The sequence below is a fragment of the Vigna unguiculata genome, chromosome 3, assembly GCF_004118075.2.
Source record: "Vigna unguiculata cultivar IT97K-499-35 chromosome 3, ASM411807v1, whole genome shotgun sequence".
Classification (NCBI taxonomy): domain Eukaryota; kingdom Viridiplantae; phylum Streptophyta; class Magnoliopsida; order Fabales; family Fabaceae; genus Vigna; species Vigna unguiculata.
Window position 1 is genome coordinate 45,549,120 of NC_040281.1, and position 26,399 is coordinate 45,575,518.

Here is a 26,399-nt window from a genome sequence, read left to right on the forward strand (position 1 = left end):
TTTACTTCAATTTTTTAAATTTTAACGAATCTCTTTTTTATACACTAATAAAAGTGATAATACATCACTTGATCAAAATGACACAAAGAACAAAGAATAAACATAATAATAAAATTTTGACATAGATTTTGTATCTTTTGAACTTCAATATATGTTGGATAGTGACAAAAAAATATTCATAGCAATTACATTAAATTTTTATATTGTAGTAAATAAAAGTTATTTATACAATTAAAGTGTAAAAATTACAGTATGATTAATAATGAGTTATAAAATAACAAATAATTAGATAAAATATATTGAAATATTATTCTACATAATGAAAATAAACAATAAATAAAAATATTAAAAAACTAACAAATGTGTGTTTACAAACAATTTGAGAGATATTGAAGAAATCGCACAAAGGAAACCAAATGTATAATTAAGGTATGATAAGATGAAAAATACCTTAGAGAACTAATTATTAAATTATGTTTGAAGTGGTTAAAATTAAATAGAAATATCATTAGTGATCAAAAAATTTGTCATTAAATTACAAATAAATTAGTAATTAAATTGGTCACTAAATCAAGTACCGATTTGATCATTGAATCGGTCACTAATTTAATCATTGATTCAGAAATAAATCAACTACTACCACTAATGACGAAAAATAGTGACTGATATGGGTTACTGACTAAATCAGTCACTATTTCATATTTTTCTTGTAGTGAATTATCATATATTATTCCTAAATATTATTATATATATATATATATATATATATATATAAAATTTTAACCACTTCAAACATAATTTAAAGTGAAAAAATTACAGTATGATTAATAATAAGTTATAAAATAAAAAATAATTAGATAGAATATATCGAAATATTATTCTACATAATGAAAATAAAAACAATAAATAAAAATATTAAAAAACTAACAAATGTGTGTTTTAGAAATAATTTGAGAGATTATCAAAAGAAATCACACAAAGGAAATTAAATGTATAATTAAGGTATGATAAGATGAAAAATATCTTAGAGAACTAAGAAAACTTTTCAAATATCAACATATATACTCAATGGTTGAAAAATAACGAAGTTATTTTAATGAAACAAAAGAGTTCTTCAAATTAAACAAAAATTAATAATAATAATAATAATAAGTAATTTTTTTTATATTACCTTAAATTGAGAGTATAAACATTCTCATGTGAAAGGAAAATATATAATAAATAAAAATATTAAAAAAATAATAGAAATATTCAAATGTGAGACATAAATTTTTTTTTTAATTAACATACATCATTTTAACATAATTACATAAAGGTTATGATAAGATAAAAAATATATTGGAGATGCGAATGAGTTTCATGACAAACCAAATAATTAAAATAAATAATATATATATATATATATATATATATATATATATATATATATATATATATAAGGTTACTTAATTAATTGTGAATATTTTAATAATTTAAACGAGAATGGAAATATGGCGGGGACAGGTATTATGGCGGGGATATGTACATCCCCATCCCCATACCCAACTGAAAAGTCGGGGATTTCCCATACCCATACCCATACCCAATCAATGCGGGGATTCCCCGTCAAAACGGGGACGGGTTCGGGCAATACCCACGGGGACGAGTTTATTTGTCATCTCTAGGTACGAGATTATACCCGTTATCCAGTGGGGATGGGACAAAAGTTTGATATCCGTTGGGTTTGGGTATGGAGATGGGGATGAATTTTTTTTTTACGAGGATGAGTATGGGATAGCGAAATCCGTCCCCGCCCTGCTCCGTTGTCATCCCTACTCAAGCGCGAGTTTATTAAAAAGGAAGAGTAGATTTGAGAGTATCATCGTAATTCTACGGGTGTATGGGAGTTGGGTAATTGTGTGTCATTGGAGAATTTACAATTTTGTCTAGAAAAGTTGTATGAGACGGTTTGCAATTTTTACTAGAAAAATTACACAATAAGATTTGCAATTATTTCCAAAAAATTTGTGTGAGAATGTTTGCAATTTTTACCCAAAAAATTGCATGTTGAATAATAATATTTTTTGTTGAGTATTTGTGAGTGTAGGTCTTGAGGTGTTGAATCACATTAAATTTATGTTATGTTTTTATTTCTGCTAATACTTGTGGAAGTACTTCCATTTAAGAGTGAGAAAAAAGTGCAAACCCAACTGTATCCACCAAAGCCGCATGGAGAAATAAGAGATGGGTCGGCTATGCACAATTTTAGATAATGGCGGATAAATTGAAACTGGATAAATATGTTTAAATGGTCGGATACGAGTATGAGAAAAAATATTTATGAATATCTAACTCGACCCGTGGTGAGTTTTCAAAGTGCAGCACTCTCAAAAACCCTAGTTTTTATTGTGATACACTTCCATAGACTCTAGTGCCTCTCGTCTCTTCTTTCGACATCCTCTGCACGAAGAAGCAATTGCATGTCTCCGTTGAATTTAGCAACGTGGTGGCTGCATGGGTGGGTGTTGGTTTGACAATATGTCGTCGTGCCTGTAGTGCAATGCAGATCCGCGATGGTTGTGGTGCAATGAAAATTTGCATGGGTGGAGGTTTATCTGCGTCGTTGCAGTGGCTGCCTAAGTTCCTAGTGCGATGGATTTGAACGTCTTTATGTAACTCCGATGATGGTTGCATTTGTGGAACGATGACGAGTGACACACTCTTCTCTGGTTGGTGACGTGTTTTCTTCTTTGTAATATTAAATTTGGACAACTCGTTATCCATTTGAAGTTACCCGTGTTTGAAACTATTCGCAACCGACTAACTTTATCCTTGAAATGGTTGGATATTGGTTTGAAATGATAAATTCAGATTGTGCTGGATTGGTCGTGTTGGATTAACTGACAAGTTTTCAAAATATTAAATTACCAACAAATTTTAAAAAAACATCAGTATCGACAAGTATACTAATAGATTTGAAAAAATTCATTACCGATGAAATTACCGACATATTTACTGAAAGATTTTATCACGGCATGATCAAAGTCCAAAGTGGAAACTTTGACCCATATTTTATTGATAAAAATATTTGTTAATAATAAACAATATATATTACTAGTGGATTTTATCAATGAATTTGATTGACGAATTTTACTAACAAATTAATTGTCAAAGAATATTTTTGCTTGGTAATAAAAGTTCTAATTTGCTTATAATTTTAACCTACAAATCCATTAGCGATGAATCGACAAAAATATCCATGGTAATTAAAATTCTAAAATTTGTTGGTAAATTTTGTTTTGCCAATAAGTTTTTTTCCATCGATCATTTTTTGTTGATAAATATGCATTTTCTTGTGGTGCCAAGGGGTGAAGTATGACGATGAAGATTTCTTATTTATATGTGAGACTGTTGGTGAAAGGAGGATATGTTGGTTCTCAAGTGTGTGTTCATCAATGTCCCACGTTGAGTAATATGAAGAATGGAGTAGAAAAAAATACTATTCTAAAAGTCAAGGATTTATTTGAAAGTGATCACCACAACTCAATAAGTGTATGAGGGGGCTTGATTAGTTGTATGTCACTAGAGAGTTTATAGTTTTGTTTAGAAAAATTATAGGAGAAGATTCGCAATTTTATCTAGAAACATTATATGAGAAGATTTGCAATTTTTGCTAGAAAAATTGCACAAGATGATTTACCATTGTTGCCAAAAAAATTATATAAGAATGTTTGTAGATTTTGTCAAAAAAATTGTATGAAAGGTTATAATTAATTTAGAAAGGTTTCATGTTGAATAATAATATGTTTGTTGAGAATTTTTGAATGTAAGTTTTGAGGCGACAAACCACATCTTTATTGTGTGAGTCCTAACTCTTTTTGAAATTTAAAATTATATTTGAGAATGTATTTTTTTTCTTTTATATGATTTTCTTATTAACCTTTTGTTTTTTGAAACAAATGCAAAAAGATGCTTGTGTGAGTGCATAAGAAAAACACTTGGTTCTTCATTACTTATTTGTTGTATTACATTACTTTCCTAATATTTTTTTTTCTTCTAATCTAATCTTTTAGTCGTTTATTGTGAGAATCTCAAGTGTGAGTTCAAGGTTCACATTCCATAAAAATATGTAAGCTGAACAATATATAAAAAGAAAATCCAGAAAAACATAACCTTAAGGTATTTGTTGAACGTGCACTCATAGTCTATTATATGTGTGTTCATGACTCATTGATGTTAAATCTTCTTGTTGTTTTCTCTCACAAGAATCCAACAAAATATTGTGATGAATGTTGATCGAACACATGTGTAGGTGAAAAGGCTTGAATTTGAAGAATTCTTGTATGAAAATTTTTTGTAACAATGGTTTTATGTAAGTGTGTCCTTTTATGATAAGAACGATTGTATAAACGAGTCTTATTGTTGCTTGAGGAGAATTGTGTTCATGTTAAAGGAATTTGTATTTGAATGAGTGATTTTTAGAATTTCAAATGTGGATTTGAGTTTTACATTAAATATAAATGAACAAGATAAATAATATATAAAAAAATCTACAAACTTATTATGTTAATATTTTTTTTGTTGAAGGTGATATTTTTCGTATTTTTCCTTAGAAAAGCCCAAAAATTAGAAAAAAACCATAAACAATTAAGGTAAAACATAACAATTTTGTGTACAAATGTTTAAAGGGTGAAAACTCTCCCAAACTTTTCTATCTAAATTTTTCTGAAGTACGTATAATGTTAAATTATATTTTTTCAATCAAAATTTTAATTCAAACTTTCAATTTCTAAAATTGTTTGAAGCTTTTGTGATTTCAAATTCTTGTTTGAATATGTGCATCGAATAAGTTTATGAGAAGGATGAGGAGAAGTAACAAAGAGAAAGGGATGCACATTACATTACTTAATCATTTAGTTGGTTGCTGTGGATTCCTTACCCTGTTAGACTTTGATAGTTTTGTTACTTTGGTTTGTTGAGTACATGAAATTCCTCAAAATTTAGGGGAAGTTGTCGGTGTGGTATTGGGATTTGATTATTTTGCAAGTAATAGTATTTGTATGTAGTATTCGTTATTTATTAGGGTACCACTAAAAACCCATGCGGCAAAGGGAAGGCATTCACTTCCAGTCAAACGTCGTCGTCGTTGGTTTCACACTAAACACGTTTCCATGTCATCTTAGCTTTCGTTTTTTCAAAAATTGACAATAAGGGCAACCACGTAGGGCATTATTATAGGTACCACCACTATACTATGCTGCATTCATGCTAACTTTTTTTTTTTTTTTCAATCAATTTCAACATTAATTTCTTCTCCTTTCACCTACTCTGCTCTTATAACTAGTAATTCATCCATCTCAAATAAATATCATTCATCTATCTTGATCTTTTAATTGTCAATGTCTTTAAATTTATTTTGTTTAACTAATATTAATAATTAAAATCAACTTTCTAATACATAAGTAAATATGAAATATAATTTATATACGTAAAGAAATTTATCGGTATAAATTTTATAGTAATTTACTTTTTATGTGTTTAAAGATGTTTCTCTATACAATTTCATGACTTTTAACCTTATTATAAAGGAATTATAAATCATTTTTCGTAATTGAAGAAAAAGAAAGTAGTGTTAGTTAATAAAAGTCTATTAGGACTAGGTTAATTAAAAAACATGAATCTTGATTTCCGTGAGAATGAACTAGGTTCCACTTACATATTTTAAATAAATAAACAAAAACTTATATTGTTTTTTTTTATTCAAGAGAGTTAAATGTTTGACAGATCCAACCTGGACTTGTTAGAACCATACACACTCTTGTTATCCTAGTGTGTGGTTTGTTTAAATGAGCAAAGGACAAAGAAACAAGTTAAACAAAACTATCACAGTCCACTTAAATTTTTAAAACAAACTCACATACATTACACACACATATATTAAATTCAATTATAGCTAATAAAATAATTTCAGACTTATATTATACTTTAGGAGATAATCTTATTTGGTGAGATCACACACTAAATCAAAATTAAAAATAAAATATTGATATATTGTGCAAAATCCAATCTTCACGTGTAACTTTAGTGCTTTAATTCTAATTCTTGAATACACGTTTGAACGAATCAACTTCCAGCCACTCATATATAGATGCATCTTTTGAGAGTGTCGGCTGGTAATTGCACAAATCCAGTCTCTATATTTTAATTTCCAACGTCAAACATGAACCTTTTATTTAGATCCCAAACGTGCTTCTTTTGTAACAGTGTTTACAGCACATTTTTATCATCTTTCCCAATTGAGCTGTCTAATTTAGATTGATTTAATCTGAACACAAGTAATCAAATATGCTTCACTGATTTGATTTTAATAGAAATACAAAAGTATGTTTTGATACATTATCAAATAAAAAGTTTCCTTTGATGTGTTGCTCCATAATTTACAGCAGAACAATCACACTGTTTTTTCATACCATATATTTATACACCGGCGGAACTTTAAAGGGACAGGGGAGCTATGGCTCCCCAAAATTTTTTGGAATTTTTTTAATATATATTTATATATTTTTTAAATTATAATTATATATTATTTATATTAAATTTATATTATAGAAAATAATAATAAAAAATAAAATAAAAAATGTAATGGAAATATTATTTATAAAAAAATTAGGGTTTTGTTTTTATTATAAAATTTTTTTATCATGTAAGTTATTATGAAAGTGTATGAGAAGAAAAAATTACAAAAAGATAGATTAGAAACGGAGGTTAGAATATAACTCTTAATTATGAAATTTAAGGATTTTGTGTTTTCCTACCTATAGTAAATTTTGTAAAGTTTTGAATTTATATAAGAGAGATGATAAATTTATATTAGAATAATTATGATAAATAGTAAAAGAATTAATTCTTTTTTTGAAGGAGGAAAGTTTGTGATAAACATGTAAAAAAATTGCATCTACGTTAACTAAACTTGAGAGATTTAGGAAGAACAAGAATTCAAGACAATAAAAAACAAATTTCTAAAGTTTCTAGAGTTACATATAATGAATTAAAAAATTCATTAGAACGCGATTCGGAAAAAGTGTCATCAAATTTCACAATAGTCACCAAATCAGATTGATGAGGTACGAATGATTTATCTAAAATGGTATTCATGGTTTGGTATCATGATATAATAATGAATGATAATCATATTTTTCTGAATTCTATTATTATGTGTGCTTGTTTTAAGTAGAAGAAATGAAGAGAGAATAAAGAGTTTTTTCTTAACTAAAAAAATAAAAAATATAATTTGGCACTCCCAAATTTTTTGTCTAAGTTCCGCCACTGTATTTATATATTGAATTTTGCATAATTATTGAAAAAAAAATCATGAAGCGTGTTAAATGAGAAAAATGTACTCAGGAATAAAATATTTTAACAAATGAAATATATTTATTTATGTTAAGAGTTGTAAAGCTTCATGGACTATAAATACTTAATTTAATGTTGTATAATGTGCGCGAATCCGCACATAAACAAAATTACCACGTTATCTTAAAACAATAGTTAAGTTGCGTAATAGTCGCGTATAAATTTTCGTAACTTCTCAAACTTCAACAAACAATATCTAATTTACTCATATATCAAAAAAATAATTTACTCCTCACATGAAGATATTACTTTACATGAAAAATCGTTGTCACATGTTCAGTGTCCATAATTTCCTATTTTAAAAAAAGAGACGAAAAAGCTTGGATGAAGAATATTCCAACAAATGGTAGGAATATTTAAATAGAGAGATAGGAATTTGTTAAGTTTGAGCAACAACTACCTAGCAATTTGTAATACAAAGGATAAGACTGAGTGACGACAAATCGAGAGTAGGAAGCAGTGAATATTTTGAAGATGGTGGCCATTAATTTCTTCCTAAAACAAACATATGATTAATGGAAAACACACTGCCGATATAATAACTATAATTTAGAAGCTCATGCGTGTAAAAGCATGACTAGGACAAAAAAAAACTATCAATACACTTAGATACTCTGATATGACTGCAGAAGATGCGTAAAAGGACATAGTTACTCATATCACACGTTCCATACTCTGATAAATCAAAAAATTAGTGTAGAAAAAAATAATGATAATATTATTAGTAGAATTTAGAGGGGCGTATTTAGAGGTCACTTTCGTAGCAGCGTGATATCTGTCATAAAATCTTTGGGAAACGTTCATCTCATCAACCACGTTGAGAAGTGTGGTGAGCTAGTTCACCAATTTTGGAAAACACCCCTTGGCCTGAAAATATCCTTGCCTATCACGTGCTTCAATCATCTACGAATATTTAGTATTTTCGTTCCCACTTTTTTTCTCTTAAATATCTTTATCTCACCAGACGCCTTAAGCCTTAGGTCATTCAATATCAACCATATTTCACCATATATATATATATATATAAAACAGAGCCTTGCTCATTCTTTCCAACCAACACTTCGCACTCCTTTCTTATTCCTATTCTCATTACTTCACCTCTCTTTTCTTTCTTTCTTTCCCACAAAGCAAAACCACCTATACAGTCACCTCACAGGTTAGTTGCAACACATGGATTGGGTTCGGGGAGACGCCGTCGGTCGAGGAAGCTTCGCCACCGTTAGTTTAGTCATTCCGACTACCAATCCCTCTCAGTTTCCGTCTTTAACCGCCGTCAAGTCCTCCCAGGCACTCACCTCGTTTTGGCTCAAGAATGAGAAACACGTGCTCGATCACCTAGGTTCTTGTCCGAGGATCATTCGCTGCTTCGGAGACGACTACAGTTTCGAAAATGGTGTTGAGTACTACAATTTGTTCCTCGAATACGCCGCTGCCGGGAGTCTCGCAGACAAGGTAAACAATTGCGGTGGCCGGATTGCCGAGCCTGAGGTTCGGCGTTACACGAGGTCCATCGTGGAAGGTTTGAATCACGTGCATCAAAACGGGTTTGTCCACTGCGACATAAAGCTGCAAAACATCCTCGTATTCGACGACGGGGAAATCAAGATTGCGGATTTCGGTCTGGCTAAGGAGGCAGGGGAGAGAAAACAGAGGAAGAGTGAATGCAGGGGGACTCCGCTGTTTATGTCGCCGGAGCAAGTGATCGACGGTGAGTGTGAGTCGCCGGCGGATATATGGGCTCTGGGGTGCGCCGTTGTGGAGATGGTGACCGGGAAGCCTGCGTGGAAGGTTGAGAAGGGGTCGAGTATGTGGTCGTTGATGCTTCGAATTGGGGTGGGAGAAGAGATTCCTGAGATACCTGAGAATTTATCGAAAGAGGGGAAGGATTTTATCGAGAAGTGTTTTGTTAAGGATCCTAGAAAGAGGTGGAGTGCAGAGATGCTTTTGAAACACCCTTTTGTTTCTGATGACACTGTTTCATTTAAGCGCCTCCACGAATCGCCCAGAAGTCACTTCGATTTCCCCGACTGGGTTTCTAGTGCGACTTCTTCACTTCCCAGTTCGCCGGAATCTCAATCGCCGTGGAATTTTGACGAGTCCCGTTTGGAGGGTTTCTGCTCGCCGGAGGACCGGCTCCGTCAGATATCAACGGTTGATCGGCCGGCGAATTGGTCGGAATCAGATGACTGGAGTAGTGTTAGGTGAAATTGGCATAGGAATTAGAAGATTGTTGATCGCAATCTCGGTTTTGATTATACTGAATTGGTTGATTTGATTTTTTGTAAATTGGGTAGGATACACATACGTACATTTGTGATTTGTGAACTGACTTGATGGAAGAGTTTTAACTGGCGCCGGTTGTGGCGCGTTGTACAGAGGCTGATTTTATAGTAAATTACTTGTTTAATCTCTTTGTTTCCTTCTATTTGGGGAATTTGGTTTCATGAGGGGTTTAAAGTTTTAACTTTTAGGAGGTAATGTTATGAATGGGGGGAGGCGCAAACCCGTGGTTGTAAAAGCGTTGACATGATTATTGAAGGCATGATTACATGTTGTCAAAGAGAATATTGGGTAAATGAAGTTTAAAACTTTTGGGTCGGTGTGGTCTGCGTCAAACACCCCTAATTTCTTCTATTTAATTTTGGCTTTTAACACTTTGACAAATTTGATGCGAATGGCCAAGTAAAATTCAATGATTTGGTGTTGGTGAGCATTTTTTTTATTTTTATTTTTTCTAATTGTGGTTTCCTTTGACTTGGTTGGTTTAAGTTTAGTGTGAAATGAAAAGGTAAGGGGAGAACCTGGGCCTTCACAGAGCGTATGGTGCCAGCGTGAAGACAGCTCTTCCAGCAATTGGAAGAAACACGGAATTAATAGTGCTCAATGTTATTATGACGATGAACAGAAATGTTTAACATTCAAAGTTGTGTTGGGAAAAACAGCGATCATCCCGTTGTGCAAAACCATCTAAATTTGTTCTAAATCCATTGAATACATTCCACCTAAGAGATTAGGTATGGTGGAAAGAAAGGAATCGACCATTACCAAATTCACACAAAGTGTTACAGCATTTGGGCGACGTAGGAGTGAGATCAAAGTATTCTAGATTTTCTTGTATTAGATCTTAACAATACCACCCAAAAGTAAAAGGTCAAATAACAACTCCCATGTTCCTTCGTATACAACACCAGAAAAAGAAAAGGGGAAAATTACAACACTCTGCGTGTTGTCAGAGTTTTGTAGGATGCATCATTTATATTGGTCATTTAGAAAAATCTTTCAAGAATGGTACAATAGAGAGCAGAAGTCAAGAAGGAGAATTAAACCTTGCTTATAAAAGAATAAGGTCAACAGCAAAGTATTCGAGGATCATAAACAATGGCCACCATTTTTTGTGGCCACTAAAATGTGCTTTACTACATAGCATTGGATACTTAAACAGTACTATAATTTTAGAACAAAAGTAAAGAATTAACCAAATTTACTCCTTCCCTTTTTTTTTATTTGTTTTCTATGATTTTGTAAGAATAAATTAAATAATTTAAAAATGAAAAAGAAACATAAAGATATAGTTGTTAAAATTTTAATTACTGTAATCTTAAAAGTCCAACATTTAAAAGAGCCGAAGAAGGGGTATAATTTTAGAATGAAAATATTATTATTATTATTTATTATTAAATTGGCTTAAATTTTCTTGTCCACCACTACTGTGTTAGTTAGGACTTGGACCTAAGTTCGATGTGTTGCGGCAAATATTTAAAATGCATTGCACGTTTTGTCTTTTTGAGATTTTATTGCGTCCAAATTGAAAGAGAAGCACTGCATTTGTGGCTGCTCTTTTGTGAAGCGTGTGGTGGGCGTGTTTGTATTACATTTTGTAAAAATCGTATTTTAACTTAATATGTTATAGTAAATATTTTCAACTTCTACAAGTATCATAATCTGGGAACTAAACTCAATCTTGATTTTGCCAAATATGCATTGGTAAACCAAACTCAATTTAATGATTAAGCATGTGTTTAGAATATTAGTCAGAGATTTGGATGGTCTTTACATGTTATCTAATCACAAATAGGTTATGTATGATAATTTTGCTGACTTTTATAGTAATTATTTTAAAAATATACTAATTATGATTTTTGCATAAGTAGAAATTAAACTCATTCAGTTTATATTCTTCAAAACTTTGTTTTAGCAGCATCCAGAAATTACAATTCACACATGCAAGAAAAATAAATGAAGAAGAAACAGCATGCAGGTGTGGAGATGAATAAGGGCGCTACTATAAGTTTGAGCTGAAAGAAAGATGGTAGCCCACAAAGCAATAATCAGAAAATGTATTTAGATTGATCCAATTGGAAGGCTCTTGAACAGGGTCCATGTGAAATATGGGCCATGTAATTCTGTACCATTAATCACTATTCTCTTTCGTGTTCCTCAATTTCGTAACAATATACTAAGTGTAGCACATGCATGTTCTTCATGTAATTTCAATCATAGTCACCCAAGAACTGATAGAGATGAATTAATTATGTTTTTTTTTCAAGTTTTTAATTCAGTCAAGAATATATTTTACTCGAATAACAGTCCAATATTAAACTACAATGAGAAGTGTATGGGATATATAATATTATTAATAAACACAAAAGAGGTATAATATAGTTACTTGTACCGATTTTATTTTTTCATAACTTTATTTCTTGTGATTTCATATTCTAAATAATTATTTAAGAGGATAGTTTGTCGCAAATTAATATATTAAATATTGGAAAGTATATTTAATTATCCGTTCTAATAAACCCTAAATTAATACCTTTTACGATTTAATGATGCGTATATTTATAAAACATCATCATTAGTAACTATACTTATGCTATTGGTAAGTCTAAATGTTCCAATCAGTGATGTTAATATTTATTCATTCATTTGCTTTGTGATTATTATTATTTGTCATGATCTGGCTTAAGAAAACACAAAACTTGTCTAATCAGGCCAAGCTTAATCATTTTGTCCAAAGTGAATTATAGTTTATAATCATGATGGAAAATGTAACTCTTTTATTTCTTTATTTTTAATTCTACTAGTAAAATTAAAAAAAAAAAGAAAAAATATGGTTTCTTATCAATTGAATCATAATATTAGCAACTAAGTTATTTGTAAAACCAAACCCACAGACAAAAAAAAAAAAACTCAATCTTCAATAAGGGGTGTGTGTGAATAAATACACCCTGGGTAGAGCTGGAAGAAAGATGTTAGCCATAATAAAGAAACAAGAAAACAAAAGGTTCAGAATGATCTGATTTGGAGCAATGTCCATGTGAAAGATGGGCCACATTATTGTGACCCACAAATTATCTTTGTACGATATAGTACACTTTATTTCCTTTCTTACACCCTAATGCACTTTTAATTAATTTTTGAATTTGTAACTGTAACATCCCAATTTCAGCAGCTTAAAGCTAATAAAAATAGAGAGTTTCATCATAGTTCCAAAACAGATAATCCAGTGTACACAATATATTAATACAGTCTTACAAAAGATATGACTATAAAAATATATCGCTTATACACTTAAACTAAACTAATAAACTCTATACTTAAACTGACCACTGCTAAAGCTCCCACTGGAAACCTCCTTCTCAACACTTAAACGATGACTCTTCATCCTCCAGAAGCGCCTTTGACACTGTAACCACATCTGCTCCCACCGAATAGGTGATCATCGCAAAAGGAAAACATACAACACGAGACAGACACACAACAAGCAAGGGTAAGCTAATCTGATTAAGGAATCATGCAGTTCATTTATAAACAGAGACCATGCAATTTTTCTCATTATCACCAGAATCATATAGACCACCACAACACATATACGTAACTCTAGACTCGATATCCGGATTATGTAAGCGACATTGGATCTCTGGGTGGCTTGCACCTGTGACGGTTCCCAAACTCTGCAGAGTTTGGACACATGGAGTATTCACCCGACCGTTCCCAGGGTAAGTCCCCTCCACGTCTAGACTGGATCAAGTCCAACGACGAGGACCTCCTGCTACTCCTCACGACATAATCCATTATGCTCTATCTGAGCGTGAATGATTATTGGAGTTTCAGGATACCAACCCATACGGAGTCCTTATGTCCTTACATACACTAAAACATTCCTCTTAGAATTTCCCTTGAAATCCTAATTCAACTACATCTTCTCATATTCCAACTTCATGCAATTTCACTCCACATATTACCAGTCATAACAATTCATGCATATCATAACTAAGTTCACATTTTAACATTTAAACATAGCTTCATTCATTAGAAACAGAGAAATAACACTCAGTTGCAGAGGTTCTCGCTCAAGCTAGAAGGTCTCGCCCAGGCGAAAAGGGCTCTCTCGCTTAGGCGAGTCATTCTCGCTTAAGCGAGGCTCGAAACAGAGAACAACCCAAACTCTGGGCGAATTCTCGCTCAGGCTAAGCTGTCTCGCTTAGACGAGAGTGACTCTCGCTCAAGCGAGACTGGCTCGCCTAGGCGAGATCTCGCGCAGAAACAGGGGATGAGTTTCTGGTGTTTTCGCTCAGGCGAGAGCTGCTCGCTTAGGCGAAAATACCAGATTCCCAATCTGTTCTCACATGCAACAGTAAAGAAATCTAGCACAATCCAAGCATACACTTAATTACACAATTCAAGCACTCATACAACAATCAATCATGCAATTCAAAGTCATCAGAATGATTTCTAGATGAAATTCAAGTAAAACAGTTAGCTTCCCTTACCTGTTATCCTGTTTAGACAACTTTATAAATGTCAACGCCTTAAAAACGTCAACACCTCTAACTCCACAGGATGCTCTATCTACACATAGAAACATCACAAGAACGATCAGGACATACCGTTATGATCACTGATCAACAGAGACTCATACTGATGATTAAAACGTCGCATGCAAGCGGAAGAGGGCTTGCATGTAACAGAAAACAGAAAAGACTAGAAAAGAGAGCGGAAACTCAACTTACCCGAACGGAGAAACTGATCGGTCCAATTTGAAGAGCTCGCCGAGAGGATCAATCCTACGGTCTCGGTTCTTCAATCAGACGACCAGAGAGACAGAACCTCTAGAGAAAAATCAGAGAACTCTAGAAAAGTGGTTTCTAGAGAGATGGTGTGTTTTAAAATAATGAAACTCGTTTATAACAATTCTATTTATACTAAAATCTTTTAATATTAAAGTAGTCGAGTCTCACTATTTTTAAATCACTATCACTTTTAAAACGCCATTTTCTAGGGTCTTACAGTAACACTATACCAAGAGTAGCATTATCCCATCTTTGAAGATAAATATATTTTTTAAGTTTATATTTATAATGTTATCTTAAAAAAAAAAACTACAATAAGTCTTATATTTGATCGTTTCTTATAATGAGCGCAAGTTATTAATTAATATTTAAAATGAATTAAAGGACTAGTTGAGTGAGAAGATTAATCTACTTGTTCTTTCCATTTTAAAATTATGAACAAATAACAAATAGAATCAATTATGTTTAGCGTTTGAGGCCTTAAATTTAGTGAAAATAATAAAATCAAACCTAGTGTTCTAAACTACTTTTCTTATTTAATATTTTTCATTATTTTTTCTTCTTACATATCACTCAAAATAATTAAATTATATTAACTTAATTTTTATAGCTTAATTTTGTTATAGATTTATATCATGTCATAACTACTGAATATAATTAGGCTCACAATAAGAGCTTCACTTTTCAGAGCTTATGTAATTCTTAAATGTGCTCAAATAGAGCAGAAGACATCATTTATCAAATTTCTGTGTTTTAGTTTTTCTCTTTTTTCTCTCTTTTCTTTCTATTTTCATATTTTTCTTTTCATGTTTTTCTATTATCCTTCTGCTATGATTTCTACTTTGAATAATGGAAAACTAATTATTTGAGGATCAATTCATAAAATAAAGATCAATTAACACAAATTGAGTTTTGTACCAACGTTCTTCATTTCAAGTTTTTTTTTTCTTTAAGTTTTTTTTTATATCAATTTGTGTTTCTAAAACTAGAATTCAAATTGAGAATAGATGAATGGATGAAATGTAAGTCCCATTTTTTTCAGTTCTAAAGCGTTTTGGGTCTGTCCTTTTTGTGGACCTAAGGCCAGCCCATTTGAGGACCTCCAATACTCCTTTCCAGTCCCCTAATCCTCATTTTATGTCTCATCTCTAAAAACAGTTCTGTCCTTTCCTTTACTTTTTGGAACAGGAGCTCTGCTAGGGTTTCACTCACGTTCCTCTACGAGCTAGCCAAGTTCATTTTACTTCCAAATAAGTTGAGTATTTAAACTCCTTTTTCGTTTCTTCCCCTTTTTACCATTTGGGGTACGTTGGTTTGGGTTAGGGTTCATCCTCATGCCCTGTATCATGCCCTGTATTTGTTTTTGTATCCACGTTTCAGCTCGCTGTTTGATTTCTGGAGCTTTGGTGTTTCTCTGTTAAGTGTTTGCTATCGTTTTCGAGCATTATCCAGGTAAGGGAAGCTAGGGTTTCACGTTATTTCTATTTTATGTAATTAGTGTTTTGTGGAATATGAGACAAGATAGGAAAAAATGTTAATTTTTGGTGTGTTTCCAAGTTAGGGTTCAAATATTCATGAAACTGTGATATTTGACGTTATTTTTCGTATTCTGGTCGTTGGGCGAGTGCCCTGGGTCGCTGGGCGACTTTGTCTTTTTCTAATATGTGCAGTTTTAGTAAAATTGACTTTCCCGACTCATTAACCGTTGGATTGAGCTCAAATTTGGATATTTGGTTCATAACATGTTATTTTGTGGTTTAATCGGTTGGATCGTCGATTAGATGTCTGTAGCTTGAGAAATGTGTCACGCATTACTATAGTGATTTTGGTTTTGTGATAATAAATTTTCTTAGGAATTTTGGTGTAAGAATTATGATAGTGTGTTGTGCTTGATTGTATAGAATTGCAGGTACTTAAATGTTAACACTCACTTATTTGGGATAAATACTATTTTGTTATATATGTATGTCATGGTATACATTTATAAAGTATGAGATTAAACGAAATCTTGTTATGTTGAGTATGAAATGGAACACATGACTTGTTTGGTTGGTGGTGGATTGGTATGACACTTGAATGATTGGGATGGCATGTGGAAATTGTTGGTATAAGAGTTTCAAGGGAGTTTCAAGGGAAACTCTTGGTGATGGTGGTTAGTATATACCTTGATATAGGAGATGTCTAGATAAAGGAATGTATCCTGAACTCTAATAATTGTTCATGCTCACATAGAGCATAATGATTTATGTGGTGAGAGTGGCAGGAGGTCCTAGTCTTGGAGCATATTGGGCCCAAGACATTGGAGGATTAACCTTGTGTGTCGTTGGGTGATAACCCCTTGCGTCTGGACTCTGCAAAGTTTAGAAACCAGCACAAGTGCATACTTCCATTAGAATTCTATATCAAGAGTATGATCCGGATATTGAGTTAGAGAGTCCTTTAATTGTTTGCTTTCACATGTTTTGGGTGCTTACTGCTTTGCTTGCCTGTAACCTGTTTTATAATCTACTTGCTCAATAACATGTTAAATATTTTACTCTAGCTTACCCTTTCTCTTTGTGTCTGTTCTCTTCTTTGGCTTTTTCCTTTTGTGATGATCACCAAATCCTTGGTGGGAGCAAATGTGGAGACTCTTGGTGATCGTGATGTTGGCGGGGAGACTGCGATGTAGTTAGGCTTCCTAGATCCTTTATTGTTCATTGTTGAGCATTTCCCCTTATGTACTGTAATCTTATAGTTTCTTGCTCTTTGAGCAAATTTCCAATTTAATCTAATATGTGTCTAGATTCTTTTCATGACATTGTGTTGTGTCTTTGGGCTTCCATTCCAGTATTATTTGGGATAACTGTAAAAAGATTAATTCTAATATACTTTATGGCGGTGCTCTATTTTATACTATAAACATGAGACGTTCTATAAATTAGAATTATTCTACTAAATTGGGACGTTACATAAAATCTTGATTTGATAACCAAATATGAATTCTATTAAAGGATATTGTGATTTAATTTGTATAAACCGACTTGATTAATTAATTGAATAAGTTAATTGTTAAAACTTATATTTGAATCTTTAAAAAAAAATTATGATTTCAGATTGTTTAGTTCTTTGAAAGTGTGATTGATCTGTATTAATTATCTTAATTTGGTTTTGATTTCTAAATTTGTTTCACAAATTTTTATTTTATGATTTCATTCCCTAAACCCCAATTTTATTTGTGATAGAATATTAATAAATATTGAATACAATTCAATGTGTTTTTCAAGAATCAAACTATGTTGAACTCTATATTTCAAAAATTTAGAGGACCTTAATATCTTTTATTCCATTGGGTAGTGATAATCAAATATCAAGATCACCTGAAAAAAGATATACAAATTTTCTTTTATAAACTATCAACATGTCATGATCACCTGAACATAGGATATACAAAATTTCTTTTATAAACTACCAACATAACGAAAATCTTCAAATTTTTGGGACTCAGTGACGGTCCGAATATAATATTTGCCAACTCGAACATCATATTGGATTAGTGACATAATCAACATTGTGTTTAATTACAAAATCATATAAAAAGATTTACATTACAATGAATTGGGTGGTCATCTTAGGCCCATACAAATAAAATATCATTAAAATTTATACATGGTTAAAGATTTTATGCACAATTTATGTTGATTGTAATTTGTTAGTCACTTGCATTTTTCTTTTTTATTTGAGCATCCGCATATCATAACTCTTGAATTAAAATGAAAAATTAGATAGAACTTCATTTACTTTAGAAATGGTAAGATTTGGCGAAAAACTGTAAGGGGAGGGATCCATATCATCTTTGCTTGGTTTGATTTGTCTATTTTTTTAAGAAAATCGTTCGATTTTTTTCCTATCCATATCAAATAGAATATATTTAGATAAATCTTCTTCATGAAAACCTTTTATATTTAGATGGAGGGAATCATATAATTTTATGAGATGATGTGCTATTTCTTGAATGAATAGTCAATCTTATCTTCAATAGGAGTGGGTCATAATGGACATTATATCACTCATCAAATAAAAAAACAAAAAATAAATCTTATAATGTAAAAAAAAAGTCTTGAGTAAAAGTATTAAATGAAAGAAAAGAGTTCGATTTCAATTTATATAGTAACAATATTTTTTTTTTCAAAATGTTTTTCATAAAAAAATAAGTACAAATTGTATAAGAATTTGGATTTTAGTTATGAATTTTGACCAATTGACATTCTCATGCAAAAACAAAATTCAGAATTCCAATTACCTGAATTTAGAATTCTAAAGTGAAAAAATAAATTCTCTTAATGGTTAGTTAAATGAATGGAGCGTGGTATACTATTTTGTGACTTCAATAACCGGCCAAATATTAAAAACATTATTCTAAACGCCTTTTATACTGTAGCGTAATCACTTTAAAAAAATTATAATAATGTATAGTGCTATCTAAGCTTTTGTCTCTTTCTTCTTTAACAAATCAAGGGAAATCTTACAGGTATTTTTCCCGCTTCCACAAAGTTTACATGTGAACTATGTAACGTGCGAAGCGTATTTCCATCATTCTTTAAATCATAAACCACATTATTTTATATAGAAACTAATTCATATATTTACCCCACCAATCTTAAACTACTACATTTTCGGGGTTTAAGTAGCCCAAAGTATCAGTTCATGAATTCAATATTTTGCTACTTGTTCCAGCTACCGCAACTACGTATTGCTGTTACATAATTAGATATGGGGAAAATAGAAAAAAGGGAAACTGAGATAGCTAAAATAAAAATAAAAATAAAAATAGAAATAATTTATCTTCAGCATTGAAAATACACAACTAAAGATGTTGAAAACTGAAGCACCGACTGCATCCAACCACACCCTTGAAAACAAATATTAACGTTTGATTTATTAAGTAATTAATCACGGTGTTGACTTACTGGTAAGTGCACTTCTTGACCAGCGAAATGGCCATGCCCATCTTCTTCGGATCCAAAACCAGAGAGCACTCAATCTTCTCGTGGAACTTGGGTTTCACCAATTTCCCCAAAACGAAAGCCCTGGACCGCACCATCACGCTCAACGTCAACGGCACCGGTTCAAGCGGTGCCCCGTTCACAGTGTTCAGGTTCGCTCCCCCTCCGTACAGTGGGATGTGACTCCCTTTCACCATCACTCTAACAGATCTTTGGCTCTTCCTAGATTGATAGAACTTTGGCATCTGCAAAGTTAATCGATTAAATTCACAAAGTGTAATGATTATGTTAAAAAAAGTAATTATGAACTTACAGTTCCAGTGGCAAGAGTGAGTTGATAAAAATTTAGATCCAGGGGAGTGGAGGTGACATGGACCCCGAAAAATGTAGCTGTGTTGCGAAACGTCAACTTCACAGATGAATTCATGGAGACCAAGCTGGTGGCAACTCCTGACACATCGGCACCCGCTTGAATCAGGAACTGATCGAAGGTTATACTCTGAAAGATTTCACATGAATTGGTTTGCGAGAGTTAATAAGTGAAATGTATTATATATATATATATATATATATATATATATATATATATATATATATATATATATATATATAATAACTGAAAGTGTGTGTTTAGAAGAATGAACCTTGAGTGAAATGGCAGGTTTTTGGGGGCGACTTGCGGCCCAGAGAATGAGAGAGAAAGAGGAGAAGAGAAGAAGGAAGGCGAAGATGAATGCGAGGAAATAGCAGCGACGAGGGAAGCCATGGTGGGCATTGTCGTGGGCGTCGAGGAGACCCTCTTCTTCGATGGCGTGGAAGTGGTCCTTCCAGGGCCTCCATGGGCCCTTGCGGTTGGTGGAGCTGCTCTTGCGGGAGCCGGAGAAGCGGGTGGAGGCGGACTCACGGGAGTGGCGGCCCAGCGAGGAGTTAGAGTGGGAGTGGGGCGGAGAGCCCAATGGGCTTTGGAGGGGGCTGGAGTGGAAGGAGTTGGTGGTCTTCTCGCCGTCGTGAGAGGAGTCGCGGGACGGGCTTTGGACGTAGTAGACGGGCCGGCGGGGAGAGCGGGGCGGTGAGGACTGGGAGAGGCTGCTAACCTCGGAGTCTGTCTTGGTCAGTACTGCCATGTTGTCGTTGGCTTTCATGTTTTTTTTTTCTCTCTCTCTCGTCTGTGTGTGTGTTGAATGTGATGTGAAGAAGAGAAAGAGAAAGAGAAAGAGAGTGTGGAGTAGTGAAGAAGAGTTTGAGTGAGGTTGGTGTGATGTTGGCGCAAAGGGTGTAAGCAGAATCTTGATAGCGTACTTGGTGGGGCAGATGGGGCCATTGCTTTTTTTTTTTTTTTCTCCTTTTTTTACTGTTTACGAAGCTTTTCCCGGTGGCACGAAATTAATGGTAGACGAAACTGGACTTAGTTTAGTTATATCTATCAGATGCTACACCATGCATTCTCACATTTAATTGATACCGTCATGCACGCGCATTTAATTAATTTAATTTCCTCATCAAATATTAATTTAAGATAATAATAACAAGCCAATTATTGTTATTTTCGAACCAAAAGTGTTCTAAACTTAGATAATTTATGAATGGGTTGAATACGAGTCTAATTTTTTAAAATTTTGGTCAATTTTTCTTATACTCCTCTGAAATAAAAAGAAGAAGTTCTTTTAGTCTTTAAAATGTAAAAGATAACTAAACTAACGATGTCGATATTAATTTTTTTTGTTATTTTTTTTATTTACATAAATTAACGTCAAAATTTATTTTAGTTTCTATTTTTTTCTAATTTATTAAATTTAATTAAAATTATTTTCTTAATCCCCCTAATATAAAATTATTTTTTAGTTTCAAATAAATTTCATGTGAATGATGAATGACTCAAAACTATGATCAACGCTCTTAAAGACAACAACAATACATAACATTAAACAATATAAAATATAATATTAAAGGTTTTCAATTCATAGAAGGTAAATAGGTTTATTTATAATATAAAATATACTGCTAATAGTGATATTGAACATACAAGACACGTCTCGTCATCAAAAGTTACATACAATTTGAAAATGTTGATTACTTCGACACATACTCACCACTCATCAAATTTATCATAATGTGTCGCAACAGTTAAAACAAGAGCAATATTTTGTTCTTGGATTTTGATGCATCGAGGAAAAGAGCAATATTTTGACAGATATTTGTATTTTTGTCCTTTTTTATTGTATTGGTTCAAAGTTTATTGTTTTTTTATTGATTTACTATTTGATGCACCATTCACGGCACAATGTGATTATTACAACCTGCAAATTTAAACTATATTTATATAAATAAATAAAAAAATATAATTTTTTGTTTTAACGACCAAAATATAAGAATATATATAACTATATATTTTTTTGTTTGAAAGCTTAATTGTCTAAACTAAAAGTTAAAATCCAATATCTCGAATTCCCTACATTTTCTCCCCCCAACGAATCCATTTGTGCTGAGTCCAGAATATATAAATTGATGAAATGAAACCATAAAAGGTCTGAATTTTTTTTTTGAAAAGGATCGTTGAAGGAGGGAATTGCAGAGAGACCGGGGATATAACATCCTCAATGTTCATCGTCTCTCAACCCTCAAGCGCAAACAAAAATGTGGAAAACCTCCGTCAACATGAAGGCATTTTTTATATTTCATCTCATTTTCAATTACATTTAATAATGAATCTCTTAATTTCTAATTTCATTAATGCAGAATCAAAGGCAAGTGACAATGGTAGTTCTTTTGGCACTTTCCCTCGTTAATGGCTTCTCCTGCCTCAAGGTCTATACCTAATTATTTGTGCAGTAATTAATTTAAAGCATATAGTATATAGTATATCACCTACATTTGCAATCTTATTGAATAACGTTAACGATGATTCTGAATAGTTTCTTGGCGAATAACAGCTGGGAGAAACTTGTGGCTCTGATAAGAAATGTGACGGTGGTCTTAATTGTGGAACATGCGCTGAAAATGGGAATACCCGCTCTAGATGCGTAAGGACCCAACCTATAATCCCTACTTCCAAGGTACAAACCACTTTCATAATTTCTTTCAATTTTAATATAATTTTTTCGGTCAAATTGCCTTTTTAATAAATATTTATCATGTGAATTTGAATTAAAAACTGCATTTTTAATTAAGAGATGATTGTATCTTTGCATTGTGTGTGTTGTTAATGGTAATTGAAAGGATTATTGAGTGGTAAATATGTTGTTGTGGAGTTATTAGGTGAAAGGTTTGGCGTTCAACAGATATTCATGGCTCACAACTCATAACTCATTTGCTCAATCTGGCGTTAAATCGGACTCAGGATCAATCATTATAACCACCACAACACAGGAAGACTCAGTTGCCCAACAACTCGCTGTGAAACATTATTGCTTCTCTTTTACTATATTCTTTACTTACACTACTTCAAAATAATACATATATGTTTGGAAGTAATTTCCTTTTTCTTCTCATTTCCACTGCACAGAATGGAGTTCGTGGGCTTATGTTAGACATGTACGAATTTAACGATGACATATGGTTGTGTCACTCCTTCGGAGGCAAATGTTACGAAGCCACGTCCTTTGTAAGAGCATAACTTTCCTATGCACAATTTGTTGTCAAACGTAGAATCTCTTCTAACTTCTCTGCATGCATGCATGCATGCCAGAAACCTGCTATAAAGGTGCTTAAAGACGTTAAAGCATTTCTTGAAGCAAATCCGTCGGAAATTGTGACCATCTTCATTGAAGACTACGTGTCATCTCCCCAGGGGATTTCAAAGGTCTTTAACGATGCTGGGTTGAACAACTACTTGTTTCCACTCTCCAGAATGCCCAAAGACGGTGAAGAATGGCCAACCGTCGATGACATGGTTCAGAAGAATCAACGCTTACTTCTTTTTACCTCTAAATCATCTAAAGAATCTTCTGAAGGCATTGCTTATCAGTGGACATACGTTGTAGAAAACCAATGTCAGTTTCATAATTTTTAGTGAGGATATTGAACCCCAATCGTACGATTGTTTATATGGAATTTGATTAATTTTCAGATGGAGATGGCGGAATGGTTAATGGTTCTTGTCCACACCGTGGAGAATCTCCAGCCATGAACACCAAATCAAGGTCATTGGTTTTGATGAACTATTTTCTGAGTAATGCTAATTCATCTTCGACTTGTGCTCACAATTCGGCTCCGTTAGTTAACATGCTGAAAACTTGTCATGCTGCTGCTGATAATCGGTGGCCCAATTTCATTGCCATTGACTTTTATATGGTATTAAATTATTTTAATATTGCATTTAATTAATTTGATTGTCTTCTGGAAATACTTGCATTGATAATATATGTGTTAAAAGAGGAGTGATGGAGGAGGAGCCCCTGAAGCTGTTGACATAGCCAATGGCCACTTAACATGCGGATGTGACAACATTGCCTATTGCAAGGTTCATTACCAACTTCTCTTTCTATCTCACATCCAATAAAATGAAATAAAATCAAACTTATAACTTTGTTGATATATTCACACCAAAATAATTTTCTATGATGACAAATATTTGTTGCAGTGGTTTTAAAATCGAAAAGTATAACATATTCTAAAATTTAGAAATATTGATAAAATATAATAAGCCAGAAATTGAATGTATTGTTTTAAGGAAAAGTTATAAATATATGCAGGAAAATGCCGAATATGGAAAATGTGATGTGCCTGTACTTTCTCCACCGCCACCGGCGGCTGCTCCCCCAGTCGCCGTTGAAAAAAAAGCAGAGCCACCGACGGAGGAAGAACTTCATGTGGACACCCCTCTCAAGTTGCTGAAATTTTTATGGGTAACATGACCACTTTCTTGATTTGGCTAAAACTGTATCAAACCATACTAACATAACACTGCTTAATTTTTCAGAACTGGTTGCTAAGTTTGTATAATAACAAAGATTGAAAAGGCATCTTCAAAATACATTAGAGGAAGATTATAGTCCATGGAAACGTTTGAGGATTTTTTTTATTTTTTTATCAAAGGGTACTATTTTCGGTTGTCAGGTTTCATGACATATATGTCTGGTTTCTAACTAGCTACTACATGGACATAGTTCTCCATCATTTTGTGTAAAACTCTTTAGCTTATGCACCATTTCCTATTACAAGGTAAATATTAAGTAAGATATCTTCAGTGCATTGTTCACTGGTTCTTCAATTTCTTGCTTGATTTTATAATTTAAACAACTGTCAAACTCGTTCATGTGTTTTGATCATATTAGTATTGTAAAACAAGTAAATAGATTTGTCAATTCAACCTATGTAACCATTATTTTAAGGGTTAAATACGTTTTTGGTCCCTCAAGTTTCAGCGAAAATTGGAATTAGTCCCTCATCAAAACTTTTGATCAATTTAGTCATTCATCTTTCAAAATGCGTGAATTTAGTCTTTTTAACCAAATTTTGTTAAGTTTTTTTGACGTTTCAAGCGCATTTCATGATAGTATTTAAATTATTTACACTGTTCAACACATTTTTGTTTCAATGTTAACTTAAATACTATCATGAAATGCGTTTGAAACGTCAAATAAACTTAAAAAAATTTGGTTAAAAGGACTAAATTCACGTATTTTGAAAGATGAGGGACTAAATTTGTATAAAGTTTTGATGAGGGACTAATTCCAAAATTTACTAAAACTTGAGGGAACAAAAACATATTTAATCCTTATTTTAATAGATTAGGTCAGGTTCTTCTACCACCAACATATTTTGACCTACACGTTTGTGAAGAAAATGTACTCATGAGGTTAAACTCGATAATAAGATAAATCCTTTCACTTTAATTAAACAATTTATAAAGATCGGACCACGTAAAGAAGGAATTGATAGGGTAAGATGTAATGCTTGAAAACAATTTCAAAAACCATCATATTAATCTCGTCTTTTCTTATAAAATTAAGTGTGTATTTTTTTTTTATCTTAAGTTAAAACACTTATTCTTTGATTTTTCTATTGTTGATTATTTTAAATTTGAAAATAGGGAGATGAGAGAGAATAACTCATTCGTAACATTTAAATAGGAACTAGTTTATAGAATTGTAGTTCACGAACCACAATAGCGTCATGTGTATCACACACAAATCAAATCAATTATTTAGAGTTTAGAAAGTGTGTAATTTTAAAAAAGAAACTAAATATATTCTTTCTATTTTTATTTAATTTACACACGAAGAAATGGTAGAGAGATTTTTTATATACGATAAATAAGGTTGTTAAATGTATTATTTGTGCAAGGGGTGTCAAATTGTTTCTAATTTATGGATTAACTTGTCTTAATTATCATGATAACACTGATTTTTTTTCACCTCCTAACAGGAAAGCTTGAGAGTACAAACTTATATTGCCTCTAGATTAAGGGGTTTAAGAAACTTTAGCACATAATATAATTACATTTTTTTCAACCCAATCATTGGTTTGTAATGAAAGAATACGGAAACATCTCCCAAATTTGTTTAAATCAACCCTCCAAAATTTTAAAGTACAATAATATTGTCAATGTTTTATTTAATTTGACGTGTTTATATTATAATAAAATAAATAATTAAAATTATAATATTAAAATTGAATTAAGTTGACTCAATCCAATCTAATCCAATCTAATCATATTAAGTTTCATTATCGATTAGATCAAATCCAGTCAAACTCAAACTAATCGAATTGTTGTCAATTGAATAATATATTTATCTAAATCCTATTCACCCAACTCACTAGTTTTATGTGATGGTACGAAGCGATAGAAAGTAGTGGTGTAATAGACTGATTATTTAAGATTTCTTTTCATAAATTGTGATACGTGCATAAATTCGGTAAGCAAAAACGCCTTGAAGAAAAACATTGAGATTGATAGATTTGTTGAGCGCGCGTATGAAGTTTAACTAAATAATCAGATTGCAAAGCA

General features: G+C 32.3%; 3 protein-coding genes across 3 annotated transcripts; 2 read left to right on the forward strand and 1 right to left on the reverse strand.

Annotated features, from left to right (window-relative positions):
- The first annotated feature begins 8,181 nt into the window (after positions 1–8,181).
- LOC114179852 (mitogen-activated protein kinase kinase kinase 17-like) lies at positions 8,182–9,802 on the forward strand. Its single transcript, XM_028066333.1, has one exon. The coding sequence runs from the start codon at positions 8,563–8,565 to the stop codon at positions 9,595–9,597; it is 1,035 nt and encodes a 344-aa protein (XP_027922134.1). The 5' UTR covers positions 8,182–8,562; the 3' UTR covers positions 9,598–9,802.
- Positions 9,803–19,233: 9,431 nt separating this feature from the next.
- On the reverse strand, positions 19,234–20,711 carry LOC114179097. Its single transcript, XM_028065315.1, has 3 exons — positions 20,095–20,711; positions 19,764–19,949; positions 19,234–19,695 (listed from the first exon to the last, which is right to left on the reverse strand). Exons 1-3 carry the CDS (start codon positions 20,590–20,592, stop codon positions 19,411–19,413), a joined length of 969 nt encoding a protein of 322 aa, XP_027921116.1. The 5' UTR covers positions 20,593–20,711; the 3' UTR covers positions 19,234–19,410.
- Positions 20,712–22,190: 1,479 nt separating this feature from the next.
- LOC114174965 (PI-PLC X domain-containing protein At5g67130-like) lies at positions 22,191–24,610 on the forward strand. The gene is made up of 9 exons (XM_028059701.1): positions 22,191–22,255; positions 22,381–22,503; positions 22,706–22,843; positions 22,953–23,051; positions 23,136–23,439; positions 23,517–23,740; positions 23,823–23,909; positions 24,142–24,294; positions 24,369–24,610. The coding sequence occupies exons 1-9, from the start codon at positions 22,205–22,207 to the stop codon at positions 24,402–24,404; spliced, it is 1,215 nt and encodes a 404-aa protein (XP_027915502.1). The 5' UTR covers positions 22,191–22,204; the 3' UTR covers positions 24,405–24,610.
- Positions 24,611–26,399: the final 1,789 nt, after the last annotated feature.